The following is a 13,904-nucleotide window of genomic DNA, read 5'->3' as shown; positions in this document are numbered from 1 at the left end:
GAAGTTAAATTTGAGTCCACTGTTGTCAGTAAACATGCACTTCACTACACTGGACAGGCAGTGTAATTACCTATTCAAAAAAAGGACCACGTGTTTTCCATAAAATCTTGAGTTTAGTTAAAACCAAGTGCTTTATGTGCAACTCTTGTGCAGCAGTGACCCAATTACACACAAAAAAAAAAAAAACATTCAGGAATGTGACCATATGAAGGATAAATCCCATTACGCTGCATTGCACTTCCTGTGTTAAATTTGCGCTTGAAATTGAATTTAGGAGAGTTATGTAAAGGATAGTAAATTGTGAAGATTTAAAGTCAAGAGTGTCATTATATATATTTTTACACCTAATCTAATATGCAGAGATGATAATGTTATTGTTTTGTGCCCCCCACCCACCGAAAAACAAACAAAAAAAAAAAAACACTGGACAGAACTTTGTGCACATACAGAATGCATTGTTTATTACTCAATATAAGAATAACCTTCTGTAATATACAGAATACAGCTTGCTAACAAGGTGATAAGCCCTTTCTCCATCCCACTCTGCTGCCACTGGAGCTGACAGCCCTCCCACTCACTCTAATAATGCAGCAAAGAAAATGCGTCAAATGATTCATGTGGGTGGACATATATAATAATAACAACAAGAAGACACCTAAAATCAATCGTATAGACTGACTTTTCTTGTTTACCTTTCTGCCTCTCTCATTAACTGATTTTAAATCTTATTTGAATCATGTGCAACTGTGTTGCTGCCCAGTTACTGTACATTATCTCACTTATATGTGCTTTCTTGTACAGGAAACCAACACAAAAGCATGTGGTGCTATGGCACAGAGGGGTCTAAAGAGGCCATGGTGAATCTGTTCAGAACTATCTGTCATTAATTAACAAAAATTGCCACATTGAATACAGACACTTAATGAACAGTGCAGCAGTAAAACTGGTTCAAATATTTTTAGCAGCTGGTGGTATAGCACATGGTTACAGTAAGCGGATACAACTGACAGGAGGTGTTCCTGTAAATATCATCAAGGGATAATCCAATGCATGTTGTTTACTGCTCTTTTTTCTAACCTATGAAAACCTATATAAAAAAAAATTCAAAGGGGAGTGTGATGGGGGGAAAAAAAAAGGATCATAGCAAAGCACTTTTCATGTATCCCAACAGACACAGGCTCTGGCTGAAAAGCATCTGCATGTGCGTCCAGGTTTCTTCCAGTGGCCCCAACACTTTGGCTGCTTCTTCCATCAGTGTTGATTCTTCGGAAATCAATTTAAGGTGCAGCTGTGAACAGAACAGGGTTGTTGATCAACAAAGGGATAATGTATTTGTGTTTCAGAATTATAGCACAAGACGCACACACAAACACAATAAATATTTCATTTTATAACACAGAGCGTTATGAAACAGAATAAATACATCAAGGCAACTGAGGTAAAAGGCTTGTTTGTTAACGGATGTTAATCTTTTACAAGAATCGTCATGACTGGAATTGAGTGTTGGTTTTCACAGTATCAAAAAAGGTAAGTGGTGACACATTATATGGTGCGCAGTACGGACATACAACCTGACTTTAAATTGACTGCAGATTGTATATTCAGTGAAGGTCTCGAGAACAGGAACAACTTTACCCTTTAGATCCTACAATACCCGTCAGTATCTGTATCCTTTTAAAAAATGGCAATGATTGTGCAGTTAAATCTTTAAAAATCACAAAAAGACATAAAATCAAAAACATTGTGTTTATGATCCTTACCCACTGATACCGTCTGTCTTTCTGAGCACTTCTTAACATATTATTATCAGCATCAAGTTTTTATTTTGAAGTGCAAATTACTCTTTAAGATATCTTTCATGGTTACAACCTGTCTCTGGTTTGCTTTGGTCACTGGAAACACAGTATGTTAAAACTGACACACTAGAAATACTCCACCATGAAAGAATAATGAAAAAAGCTATTTTATTTCTATTCTCCTTGCTCCCATGGTCATGCATAAATCATTTTACCTGCAGTGTGTAATAATTCTTTATGCAATTTCTAAGAAATGTGCAGAAACCACATCAGGTTAGATACAGATGGTTTGCTTTCACTGAGTTTTGTTTAAATTATTCTTTTCTTCCAGAGCTGTGAGATGTGGGTGTTTGGTATTTAGGGCTATGAGTTGATTGGACTGTACGTAGGTATGCATTTATTTTAAGCTGGATCAATAAATACTAGAAAAAGTAAAAAGATGGCTAGAGCATGGTTTATTCTGAGGAACAAAATGTGAATTCTGACTGTGATATAACACTTGCTGAACATACAGCCACTAGACCAGGTGCACTAATAACTAGGTTACATTTCTTGATGTGAAATGTTTTACATTCCAAACAAACAAAATCTTGAATGAATAACTGGTCTTAATGAACTTATTTAAATACAAATAAATAAATAAATAAATAAATAAATAAACAAACAACAATTCATTAGTATTTGTTTGCATGCAAGACACTTGGGATATCATGCATCTGTCCATTAATATCCTAATACTCATTTTAATTGGAAAAGGGCTCAAGTGCACAAATAAAGATACAACAAATAAAAAACAATGAAGAATAGTTTAATTTGCGGAGTCCTTGAACCCTCAGTACTTCACCACCAGAGAGGCTGGAACAAAATCAGGAAAACTCAAATTAGACAAATTAAATCAGAAGAGGTGCCCACTAAGAAACACAACTCTGGAACCTGGGACTGTAATTTGTTGAGCAAAAAAATCAATCATCCACTAAATCTATTTAGTGGCACCATGCCAATTTTTGGTATTTATGGAGCACTTTAGAAAATACCCATTACTGACAATCTGCAGGTCACTGTCAGTCAATGCCATAGCCTTCACTCAGACTGCTTTAAAAACCCAGTGATTTGCAGATGTAGAAAATCCAAAGGGCAGGTGCCCGGAGAGCTTAAAAGCTTAGGTGCTGTGGTGGTGGTGGTGGTGGTGGTGGGTAATATCTTCAGTCTGTAACTTAACCCTTTGCACCTCTTACTAAATGACAGCAAAACACTCGAAATGAGGACTTTTCATAACCTTTTAAACAAGCATTAATACCAAATAGTTTGGCAAGTTTACCTACCAGCACATCGGACCACTTTTTTCTCCTAATTTATTATCGACCAATTAACAGTCCGTATAAATGTAATCACGTTGTGCCATTTGAATGTATACATTGCACAAAGTGTAATTTGTATTCAGAAATTAAATGTTTTATCTAACCACGTCAACATAATAGTAACTAGTAACTTGCATAATAGTAACTAGTAACATGCATAATAGTAACTAGTAACTTGCATAATAGTAACTAGTAACTTGCAGTAGTCATAAAGTGGTTCAATCCAGATGCTGAACAGAAATCTAAAATTCCAACACACAGGGCTGTCTTGAGGTTTGAACCAGGCGAGCATTGATGGGTCAAATAGCCTCATCTTAGTCATATCTTTTCTTACACTCTTATATTCTTTTATTACACCTTGGAGTAATGCTATAAAGCAGATACCCTGAACAATTGAAAACATATAATACATTATTTTGAACAAGGGGCAGTGGTAATTCTTTCACCTTTTGTTTGATTTTCCATCTCAAGAGTTTAAAACCTAAAATACTTAAAATGGACACTGATGTTAAGTTAAGTTATCTGATCCACAGCTACATAAAGTTTCACTCGGAGTGCTCTCTTTTACACCTGCCTCTCATCTAATGGAGACCATAACACTCTGCTGCCATCTGCTGCTTCTAGTGGCCACTGCAGCCAATCTGTTTTGTTGATGACCCAAAATATAACTTCACTGAATAAAGCAATATAACAAGCGCCAAGTCTGTCACCTTTCATGAAATGAATAATGTATTCCTATCATTTACATTCTAATTCTATACATGCAATAGGCTCCTCTAGTTTAATTGTGAGGAAGTGAGTGTTCCCCAGGCTTCAGTGCACAGTGCTTCACCTACAAGCTTCAGTGCACAACACTGGTCTTTTCAGAGACAATTCTCGCTGGAATACATTCATGACCACATCTAGTCGATTTAAGTACAATCAGTGCCACCCACAGCTGATAAAACATGTTCATGCCTGTACTCCTACAGTACCACACGCACAGAGCTATATTACAGTTAATTACCCCTCGCAGTCCATTGTTGTGCACAAGCTTTTACTGAACAGCAACGACATTAAAATACGGTAAAGCCATAAATATTTGCAAGCCTTTTATTATGTGTTTTTCGCATATGAAAAAAAACCCAGGTATTTTTTCAAACGATTATATTTTGTGTGCCTCATTAATCGATTGCTATTTGGAGGCTTAACCGACAGTCCTAATGTTCAAGTTCTGGGAAAACATTCTTTGGTTTCAGTCCCAGTATCACTGTGCAAAAAGGCAATAGAGTAGGGAAGCAGACTAACCTATCAGAGATGCCCTTCTTTCCTATGCAGAGATCTCATACCTGAGGATCAACCTGCTTCAGGATCAAGTTCTGTTGCCTGAACACATCAGGCACATCTTTTACATGCATCTTCAAAACAGTACTATCTGAAATACCTTTAGAAACAAAGCAAGGTAGGCTTGGGCCAAGTCAAAATCACGTTTGGAGTCCAGAATGCTGCCAATCATTCTGATGAAGCTCTGCATCACATCCAGGGATCCGCCACCTTCAGGGGCTAGACTTCGCAACTCTGTTTCAATACGAGAGGGTCCCATCTCCTTTAAGAGCCTCACTGTAGAGGAATCTAAAAAAAAAAAAAAAGAAAAAAGACCATTAGGTGTAATCTCTACACAGCCAACACGCATAGAAAAAAAGATAGAAACAAAGGGTGTTTTACAGGACACCCTTGTTTAGTTTGCAGTATTCATTTAGGGTTCTGCCACTCACTTATATGGACAAAGCTGGAGGATCAAGTGCAAAAGGGGATGTTTGCTAAATATCAGTCGTTCAGCCCTTGCTCTCTATATGAGAAAGCACTTTCTTTAAGTCAGCCTAGGTAATGTGATCAGGGAAAAGAGGTGTGTTGTGAAAACAGCAGGAAAGCAGGACTCATTTTAATTAAATAACCTTTCACAGTTATGAACACAGACCTTGATTTAAAAGGCCAAAAACGTAGTATGCCACATTAATCCTGGGTGCTACCTAGAACATCAATTATTTCAGAAAGTGCCGCAGCCCGCATTTCACCTTTACCAACAGGTTATACTTCTTTGAATTAATCTTTATTCATTTATCACTTACAGTTGTTGCTGACTAAGGCATCCTCGAGTTGCATGTAGAAATCAGATTTCTGTGCCAGTACTCCAAGATTTACAATTTTTGACTACAAGATAAAAAAAAAAAAAATGTTAAAACAATCTTAAATCTCAGATAAAATGACTAACCTATAAACCTATCCTAGTGGTGACTATATAAATGGAATAGAAGCAATCTATTGGCAGAGAGTTACAAAGTGACATACAGCATTCTATTTTATTGAAATAAACGTCAAATATGATGCAAATCCTATAGGCTCATATCTGTTCAGGTTGTTATGCATTTTATTGTAGGTGTAACATACTGTACACTACTGTGAAACATACGTGTTTTCTGTCTGTTAATGATCTCTTCTCTTACAGATGTTGTGTACCTACCCAGCTATTCTTTAAAAGCAAACTCAAAACGACTTACTGCTCATCTATTCTGCTTTGTAAACGTGTTCCTCACCTGCTCTTCAGCATTCTGACCCTCGGACACAGCAAAGCGGGGAACAAGACCGGGCAGGGTAGGAATGAAGAAAGGGGCAGATTTAGGCACCTTCGGGGGCTCCTTGGGCTTGTTTCTTTTCTGAAAATTCATAGGGTTACAAATGTGCACTGTTAATTGTAAGCCCAAGGCATTTTATTGCTTCAGGACATTATAAAAAATACAATTTAATCAAGACACCAAATAGCTGTTGATATTTTTGAAAGTCAGTTTTAGCCAAGTTTCAGTAAGGTCAGTCTCTGACTTGTCTAGTGAGTGTCCCTCATTCATAATATATAGCTTCCATATGTTAACACCAAGACTTGGAAACTGTTTTGATACTTACAGAACAATGCTAGGATCGAAAAATAAAATAAAATAAAAATTATGCTCATTTTAAGCAGTCATTTCAGCAGCACAATATTACTTACGAGGATATGTGGTAATGACATTAATTTTGCATGAAAGGTTTAAATAAAAGGTAAGGTCAAGGTTGTGTTACAGACCATAAGGCAGCTCTGAATATTTTCTTCTTGGTTGTAAAATACTGTTACGTGCAAAAATAAAACATAAAATGTCCGTATTTCTTAGGGCTTGTTGCCTTTGGAGGGGGAAAAAAAAAATCAATTGGTCCCATAGCTCCAAAACTATCTATCATGCAACGGTCCACACTTACAGACACTTAAATAGTCTGTAATGTACTGTACAGCAAGTCTTCAAATAAATACCTTGATGACATCCAAATTGAGGAGGTTTTTCCATCTTGAGTCTGGCAGTAAAGAGAGTGTCACCAACTGCTCTCCCAGCTGCTCCGGGGATTCATATTCGATCATCTCATCACTGGGCTCCTCGTCAACTTCGGGACTGTCCAAATCTGAACACAGAGAGATAAGAGTCACAGACCAAAACTTTCTCAAACTTAACGCCAAAATCTCTGAAGCTGATTTCAATCATGTCTTATAAATCCTGATGAAGGTGAACGGCATAGAAACGTTGATTCGACTTGTTCACTTTTCAATCTTGATGCAGAATTAAAAAAAAAAAAAAAAAAGTTACACATATTTTGGTGAACAATCCGGAATGCGGAGACCCTTTGTTCAACATTTAAATTGATAAAATAAAACAAGCCACCACGTTCACAGGAATGCAAGCAGTTATTTGGGTGCATCAATTTATATTTTATTTGCTACCTAATAACAGCACTTGGTATTACTTTTTACCAATAAGGATTAAAAGAAATCTGCAGAATGTTGGCATGTCAGAATAAGAACATTAAGAGGATATCTGCCATTCAATATTCTAATAAATCTTGAGTGAGAGGGCATATTTTACAATTTATTATATCAAATGTGAAGTAATTATTTAATTACAAAACCCAAAGATTTTGTCCCTGCAGTGCAATTACCTTGTGCAGGACAAGTTCCAGGAAGTGTCACCACTGGGGGCTCGTAATCAGAAGGCAAGGGGCGCAGGGAAACCAGATTAAACAGCGTGTTGTTGGACCTTTAATAAAATAAAAACACAATTCAAATTAACTGTATAATACACATGTATTGTATGTAATAATTAATACACCAATTAATTGTGGTTTGAGATATTATCAAGAATGGAGTCAGAGGTTATTAACAAAAACACAAATAAAATGTGCAGCTTCTGATATATGCCCTTCTACCTTTTACCACTCAAGCAGCACATCAACCTGGAGTCCATCGAACAGATGTTACTGTCTGCTGCAAATGTAAGCACACTGTCCAGGGTGTTGGCTATTCAGTGTTCTGCATTAAAATACTGCTATATTATTTCATGTTCCTGTCCTAGGGTTATTACACTTTATACAGTTGTTGGGACAAAAAAAAAAAGATTAACTGGATATATTAAAACATATATTGCTTAATTAACTAGATTGTACTGCATTATCAGTCCATTAGTGCCACCTTGTGGATTACTTGGGTATGCCATTTTAGATCAAACCCTTTTAGCAGTGTAAAATCATTACAACTACAATATTATATCATGTGCAGAGAGGATATTGTCATTGCTATACATTAGAAGAGAAAAAACAACAAAACCATAAGCACGAAAGAAAAGCCTTACCAGAGATAAATTCCCACATCATCTACGTGCGATGAGACCAGGAAATCTCCAGTAGGTGACATTGTGATGCTCACAGCTGCTGAATCTAACAAAAAGCAGTCTACAAGGCTGCAATGAAGAAAAACATGAATGCATTAGCAAGCTAGGGTGTTTGGATGTAAATACAGCTATCATGATCATGAATAAGTCGACCACCATGACCTACATCCACTGTAAGCACAGCAATCATCCCTGCTGTTCTAATATGTCCTAGCTTGTGTAACCTGTTATACGTCTAAAAAAAGGTTTATTTTAATAAGCCAGCAACTGTCAACATAGGTGAAAGAGTGTGGCCGCTTGGCATGGGAACCTCGGAGAGTTAAAGAAGCTGCATTTATTATTATTATTATTATTATTATTATTTCTTAGCAGGGCGACTTACAATTGTTACAAGATATCACATTATTTTTACATACAATTACCCATTTATACAGTTGGGTTTTTACTGGAGCAATCTAGGTAAAGTACCTTGCTCAAAGGTACAGCAGCAGTGTCCCCCACCTGGGATTGAACCCACGACCCTCCGGTCAAGAGTCCAAAGCCCTAACCACTACTCCACACTACGTAGTTACACACACACACAGAATACAACACTTACCAGCCAGATGGAAGATCCCATGTCCTAATAGTGCAGTCCATTGAGGCAGTTACTAACCATCGACCGTCCGGACTAAAGGCCTGAAGAAGAATTAAATAAATAAATAAATAAATAAATAAATAAATAAATAAAACAAACAAAATTAAAGTAGTAAAAATCAGGAAAAAATAAACAGGATGCTTTACCATATCATTGATTTGTCCTCGATGTCCTGAAAACTTTCTAACTATCTTTCTTGTTTCAATGTCCATAATATTAATACTGAAGTCATCCAGAGAAACGGCCAACATTCCACTGTAAACCAAACAAAAAAATTGACAAGAAATGTCAGGATACACACCAAAATCAACACCACCAAATAGCAGCTAACATCCGTTTACTGACTAGTCAATCTCTCAGTGTCTAAGTAAAACGACAACGTTATACAAGACAGAACCCCAAGCCAGACATATATTGCAAAAGTGGTTAAAAATAAAAGTGCAGCTTAAAGTAAAACGCCTGCATGAATGACAAAATAAGTAAGGCTGTATTTTTTTTTCACGGTTATCACAGATTTACATTAAACCTACCCATTACTATGTAATATGTAGTTCCCTGTGAAAATTCTCAGATCGGAAATAAGTGTAAATATACATATTTTATATCACGTCAAATAAATACAGCAAACGTTTGCCTTACTGACACACTGGATGTTACACATCATTTAGGAACCTGGCAGCCGGATTAGTTTGCTTCTGGTAAACGACTGAACACACTGCACAGATGTGATTCAACAAAAAAGACACCAGCTGCTTCAAAGATGAGAAATATTTCTGCTAAAGATTGCTCTGTCCAGTACAAGAAGGGGACATGTGTGTCTTGTTATTTTTACATTTATGTTTATTTTGTTTGATAAAATACAATGTCTTTAAAAAAGACAAAAAAATAAATATTCTACAATTTAGCACTTCCTGTTTTTCAAGTAAGCAATTATTTAGAAACATTTGTTGTATAATAACTCTTAGAGAACATGATCAATTTTGAATGTGACAACACCAGTTTTTTTTTCAGCTTTAATAAATATTTTATTTAAAATTGTGAAAGGTCTTGAAATACCTATTTTAGACCATGAAATAAGCCATTTTTTACTGTGAAAAAAATACAGCCCTAAAAATAAGTGATTGTTATATTGGCAAACTGTTACTGATTACTTCAGGATGCTGTGACTCAAATGATTCAGCCACCAGTGCTAGATTGTGCTGCTTGGATTTGGGAAATGTTTTTCCCATTTTAGCACACTGACATCACTTTCTGACTAAACATCTTGATATCCCTGAAGTGGTCACTTTTCTCTCTTGGAAAGGGTGTAAATGTTATTGGTGATTGCCAAGACTGGTATGCATACAAAAATGAAAACCCCTAAAAATGAAATGCAATGCTTGGCTTGGTAGTTAACAATGCAGAAACCCACTCAAATTAAGAGAAAATGCTCCACACAGCCATTGCTAGTAAATGGTCATTGATGGTCTATGGTCAGGAATACAACTATATTTAGGAAGGAGGAGCATCACAAACCAATAGGGGTGGTTGAATATACTGGATCACGGTACTGTGTGTAACAATAATCCACAGCCAGTATGAAACTGTTCAGCTCACCTGTCTCTATGTAAAAGCATGGAAGCAGGTGAGGAACTCAGTGTAGCGGTGTGAACCAATTCCTTAGACTTGAACTTCCAAAACTTGATGAGTCTGTCTGCACCAACACTGATTGTCAGCTGGTTTAGCCCATCTACAGCAACCCCTCGAACAGGACCTTCATGGGCTGAAGAACAAAGATAGTCCACAAGGCATTAATGCCGAAAGAAAAATTTGCACAGCACAGTTTAAATATTTGCCCTTAAAATGTTTGACGTAGAATAAAAAATAGTTAAGTGGCTACAGAATCCAGCTTGACTTGCAGATGAATTCAGTCTTAATGGTACTGAAATGTTTCTAAAAATGTAGCCAGTTTCCCAAAATAGTAAAACAAAAAAACAAAAAAAAAACAACCTCTGGCATATAAGAAGCTAATAAAGCAAGTATTCTCATGGCATCCATGTTCAGGTTACAGTAAATTATTACAGTTGTTGTAGAAACATCAACTTACATTCAGAAATTCTGTTAATTAATTTGTTCATGTATTTCAAGCTGAAAATGTCCTCTCTTGTAATATTTAGCATTTTTAAGTTATAATTCTCAGCATTTCATCTGTCCCTATACGTTGGGGAGTCTTTCCATGACAACTGGGAACACTACAGCTGGAAAAAATACAGTTTCTTCACCTTCCGTAATTTCCATATGCACAGGGTATTAAGTAACTACTTTGGTACAGTTACAAATATTGTTATACATGCTTGTTAGAAATGTCACGTGTTGGTAGAAAAGAAACATTTTATGATTCAGTTCACTGCCAACTTAAAACACTACATATATAGCCAGGAATTCATTTGTATGAGATTTATAAAAAATACATAAGAGGGGAGCCCACCTTGCTCATTTGTTTGTTAGTAGCTTATGGAACCCAGAATCTCAAAAAAAAAAAAAAAAAAAAAAAAAAAAAAAAAGCAGCTTCTTGAAGGATTCCAGGGTGTCAGCTTCAACAACATTACATATAGAAAGAGAAACGATGTGATTAAAACTCTTACCTTTCTCTTTGCCATATTGACCTCTATGCATGCCTGACTGCATGTTATAGACATCAATGTGTCCTGTTGAAAGTGCTACCACACCAAAGTTGCCACAAGATGTTATATCCACAGCCTTACATGGAAGAAAAGAAAAATTCAGAAATAAGACAGACCCACAAAATAAACAATGAATCCACCACAACTGTATAGACACTGGGGCCACTGAAAAGGGCAGCACAAGCTGAACAATAAGATGTACCTGGTGCCAGAGACAGATACCGGCACTTAATAACTATGTGAATACATCTGCAGCATCCATACTACTGCTGGTGGCCTGCTTTGTTCTATTGGCTCGAAGATGATGCTATTGCATTGCTGGCCACCTGGTATTGGTTGTTGCTTTTAGAGTGGACAAGTTGTTTCCCTGTTGCCGTTGCGTAACCCGATACAGCCATACAGCCAAACGGTACAGCCATATTCTTCCTCCATAGTGCTCCCTGCCAACAAGGAGGACTCAAATGATCTTCCTAAGAGAAATTAGTAATATATCTTTTAAAAGAGGTTTCGTGGAGACCACATACTTTTCCAGCTAGTTTCAACACAAGTTGTATTTCTGCCACAGATACTACTCACCCCAAAGTGATTGCAGCTAACAAAATAATTCCATAAATTTGACATGCCACGCACATCCATTTACCACTTTGTTTTCAAACCTACAGGTTTGAGACCTATCTGTTTTAGCAAACATGTATTTTCATTTAAAAAAAAACAGTACCTGGTACTGCACTCTTGTTTGCAGGCCTTGCTACTGATGGTCTGGAGAGTGAAACTGTCCCCACCCCTTCAGGACATTCTTTCCTGTTAGTAACCAATCAGCTGCGTGATCAAATGACTGACATGCTTTAACCCTTAGCGGTCCATTTATTTAGCGCGTCAGGTCCAATTTATTTTCACACGCACAGTTTATCTTAGACACGCTGTTTTTTTTCACAGTAATACAGGTTTAACAGGACACTCAGTACTGCATCTCCAGCCCTGCCCCACCCCTTGTTCGCTGTATTTTTTACATACCTCTACATAGTAGTGCATACCGATAAATCATCTCCTGATCACTCTTTTTATCACCAAACTCCTCAATAATGCGATCCAAGTCATTATTTTATTACTATAAATCTAAAAAAAAGCTCTGCAAATGTCTGTGATATTCTTTGAGCGCTGGATGCAGAAGCAGCTCGTTTGTTTATGTCCGTGTTATCTATGTTGTGTCGGGGCTATCTGTATTCATGAGATACGCCCCTTTTTTTTTCGGCTTCTCTCGGCTCCTATCGGTCTCACTCGGCCATTGAATCATTTTCTCGGCTTTTTCCGGAGAAAAAATGACTAGAGACCTGTTTTTTACGTCTTTTTGATGACTGGAAAGGGAATACTGCAATGTCGGACCAGGTCCAACATAGGACCACAAAGGGTTAAGTAAAAGTGCAAATTATTTCCTGGGAGACAAAGCAAGCAAACCGACTTTCTTTCAGTGTAGTACAGTGTAGTAGTTTTAAAACGAACATATGTATTTGCAATATCTTATTTTATTTCCAAGCTGCACATCTGAAACCTTATATAGTGAATAGAAGTGAATGTTGAGTAAGACTTAGGACAGTGCTTGGTAGCTACAACCACTTAATAATCTGTTCATAAAGCCACTTCCTTGGGCTCCCGAGTGGCGCATCCAGTAAAGGCGCTCCTCGCAGGATGTGCCCTATAGCCTGGAGATCGCAGGTTCGAGTCCAGGCTATGTCACACCTGACCGTGACCGAGAGTTCCTAGGGGGCGGCGCACAATTGCCTGAGCGCTGCCCGGGTAGGGAGGGCTTATGTCGGCAGGGGAATCCACGGCTCACCGCGCATCAGCGACCCCTGTGGCCGATAGGGCGCCTGTGGCTCTGCAGCGGAGCCGCCAGATCTGTGTTGTCCTCCGGCACTATAGGTCTGGTGGCATTGCTGTGGATCTGCAGTGCGAAAAATGACGGCTTGGAAGGAGCACGTTTCGGAGGACGCGTGTTCCAGCCTCCGTTTCCTGAGTCGGCGGGGGGGTTGCGAGTGGTGAGCCGGGGATACAGATACTAATTGGGCATGCTAAACTGGGGTGAAAACCGGGGTAAAATAATTGGCGACGACTAAATTAAAAAAAAAAAAAAAAAAGCCACTTCCTTTAAGTATATTTTGGCTTTCTCATGGCATGGATCAACTCAAAATTGCACCACTATGACTTTAAACTTGTTGATGGAAGAAACATTTTCTCTGCCCATTGACACACTGCACAAGTTCTACGGAAGCAAAATCCACAATAAGGTGGTCCAAACGTTATCAGAAACACAGCCCATTTCAACTGTAACTGTAAGTGGAAAGTTGCCATGTGGCTGTTTCCTATCACAAAGGTCACATCTCTGCACGCAGCATGTAAGATAACAAGATCAGTAAAAACAATCAAAGCGTACCGTGGCATGCACATTCAATCCCCGATCTTTGTGGAATCGCTCTGGCTCCAGTTTGTATGCTCCCATGGATGTCTTCTGGTAATTCCAGGTTGTTGCGATAAGATAGCCTCTATGGCAGGCAATGATACCATCCCAATCACTCTGGCGTGCTGTTTCTGTATTAGTAAGAAAAGCATATTAGTCAGAATTCTTAGCAAATCTGAACGGTTAACATTCCCAGAAAACTACATATAAAAAAGATACTGGTATTTATTGGAGACTATGAGTAAATAAATAAACTACGATATAAAAAAAA

General features: G+C 37.7%; 1 protein-coding gene across 1 annotated transcript in view; it reads right to left on the bottom strand.

Moving 5' to 3' along the window:
* Positions 1–434: 434 nt before the first annotated feature.
* The window catches only part of LOC131698671 (WD repeat-containing protein 36-like), a 49,187-nt gene continuing 35,717 nt past the window's right edge, over positions 435–13,904 (bottom strand). Inside the window, exons 12-23 of the mRNA XM_058991701.1 lie at positions 13,610–13,764; positions 11,140–11,254; positions 10,112–10,277; positions 8,662–8,770; positions 8,477–8,556; positions 7,840–7,947; positions 7,151–7,248; positions 6,474–6,619; positions 5,728–5,847; positions 5,263–5,344; positions 4,578–4,765; positions 435–1,288 (exon numbers count right to left, since the gene is read on the bottom strand). Coding sequence (XP_058847684.1) covers positions 1,139–1,288; positions 4,578–4,765; positions 5,263–5,344; positions 5,728–5,847; positions 6,474–6,619; positions 7,151–7,248; positions 7,840–7,947; positions 8,477–8,556; positions 8,662–8,770; positions 10,112–10,277; positions 11,140–11,254; positions 13,610–13,764 — 1,517 coding nt within the window. The 3' untranslated portion in view covers positions 435–1,138. The remainder of the gene's footprint in view (positions 1,289–4,577; positions 4,766–5,262; positions 5,345–5,727; positions 5,848–6,473; positions 6,620–7,150; positions 7,249–7,839; positions 7,948–8,476; positions 8,557–8,661; positions 8,771–10,111; positions 10,278–11,139; positions 11,255–13,609; positions 13,765–13,904) is intronic.

Source organism: Acipenser ruthenus, chromosome 2 (assembly GCF_902713425.1).
Source record: "Acipenser ruthenus chromosome 2, fAciRut3.2 maternal haplotype, whole genome shotgun sequence".
NCBI lineage: Eukaryota > Metazoa > Chordata > Actinopteri > Acipenseriformes > Acipenseridae > Acipenser > Acipenser ruthenus.
This window is presented reverse-complemented; position numbering and strand designations above follow the sequence as displayed.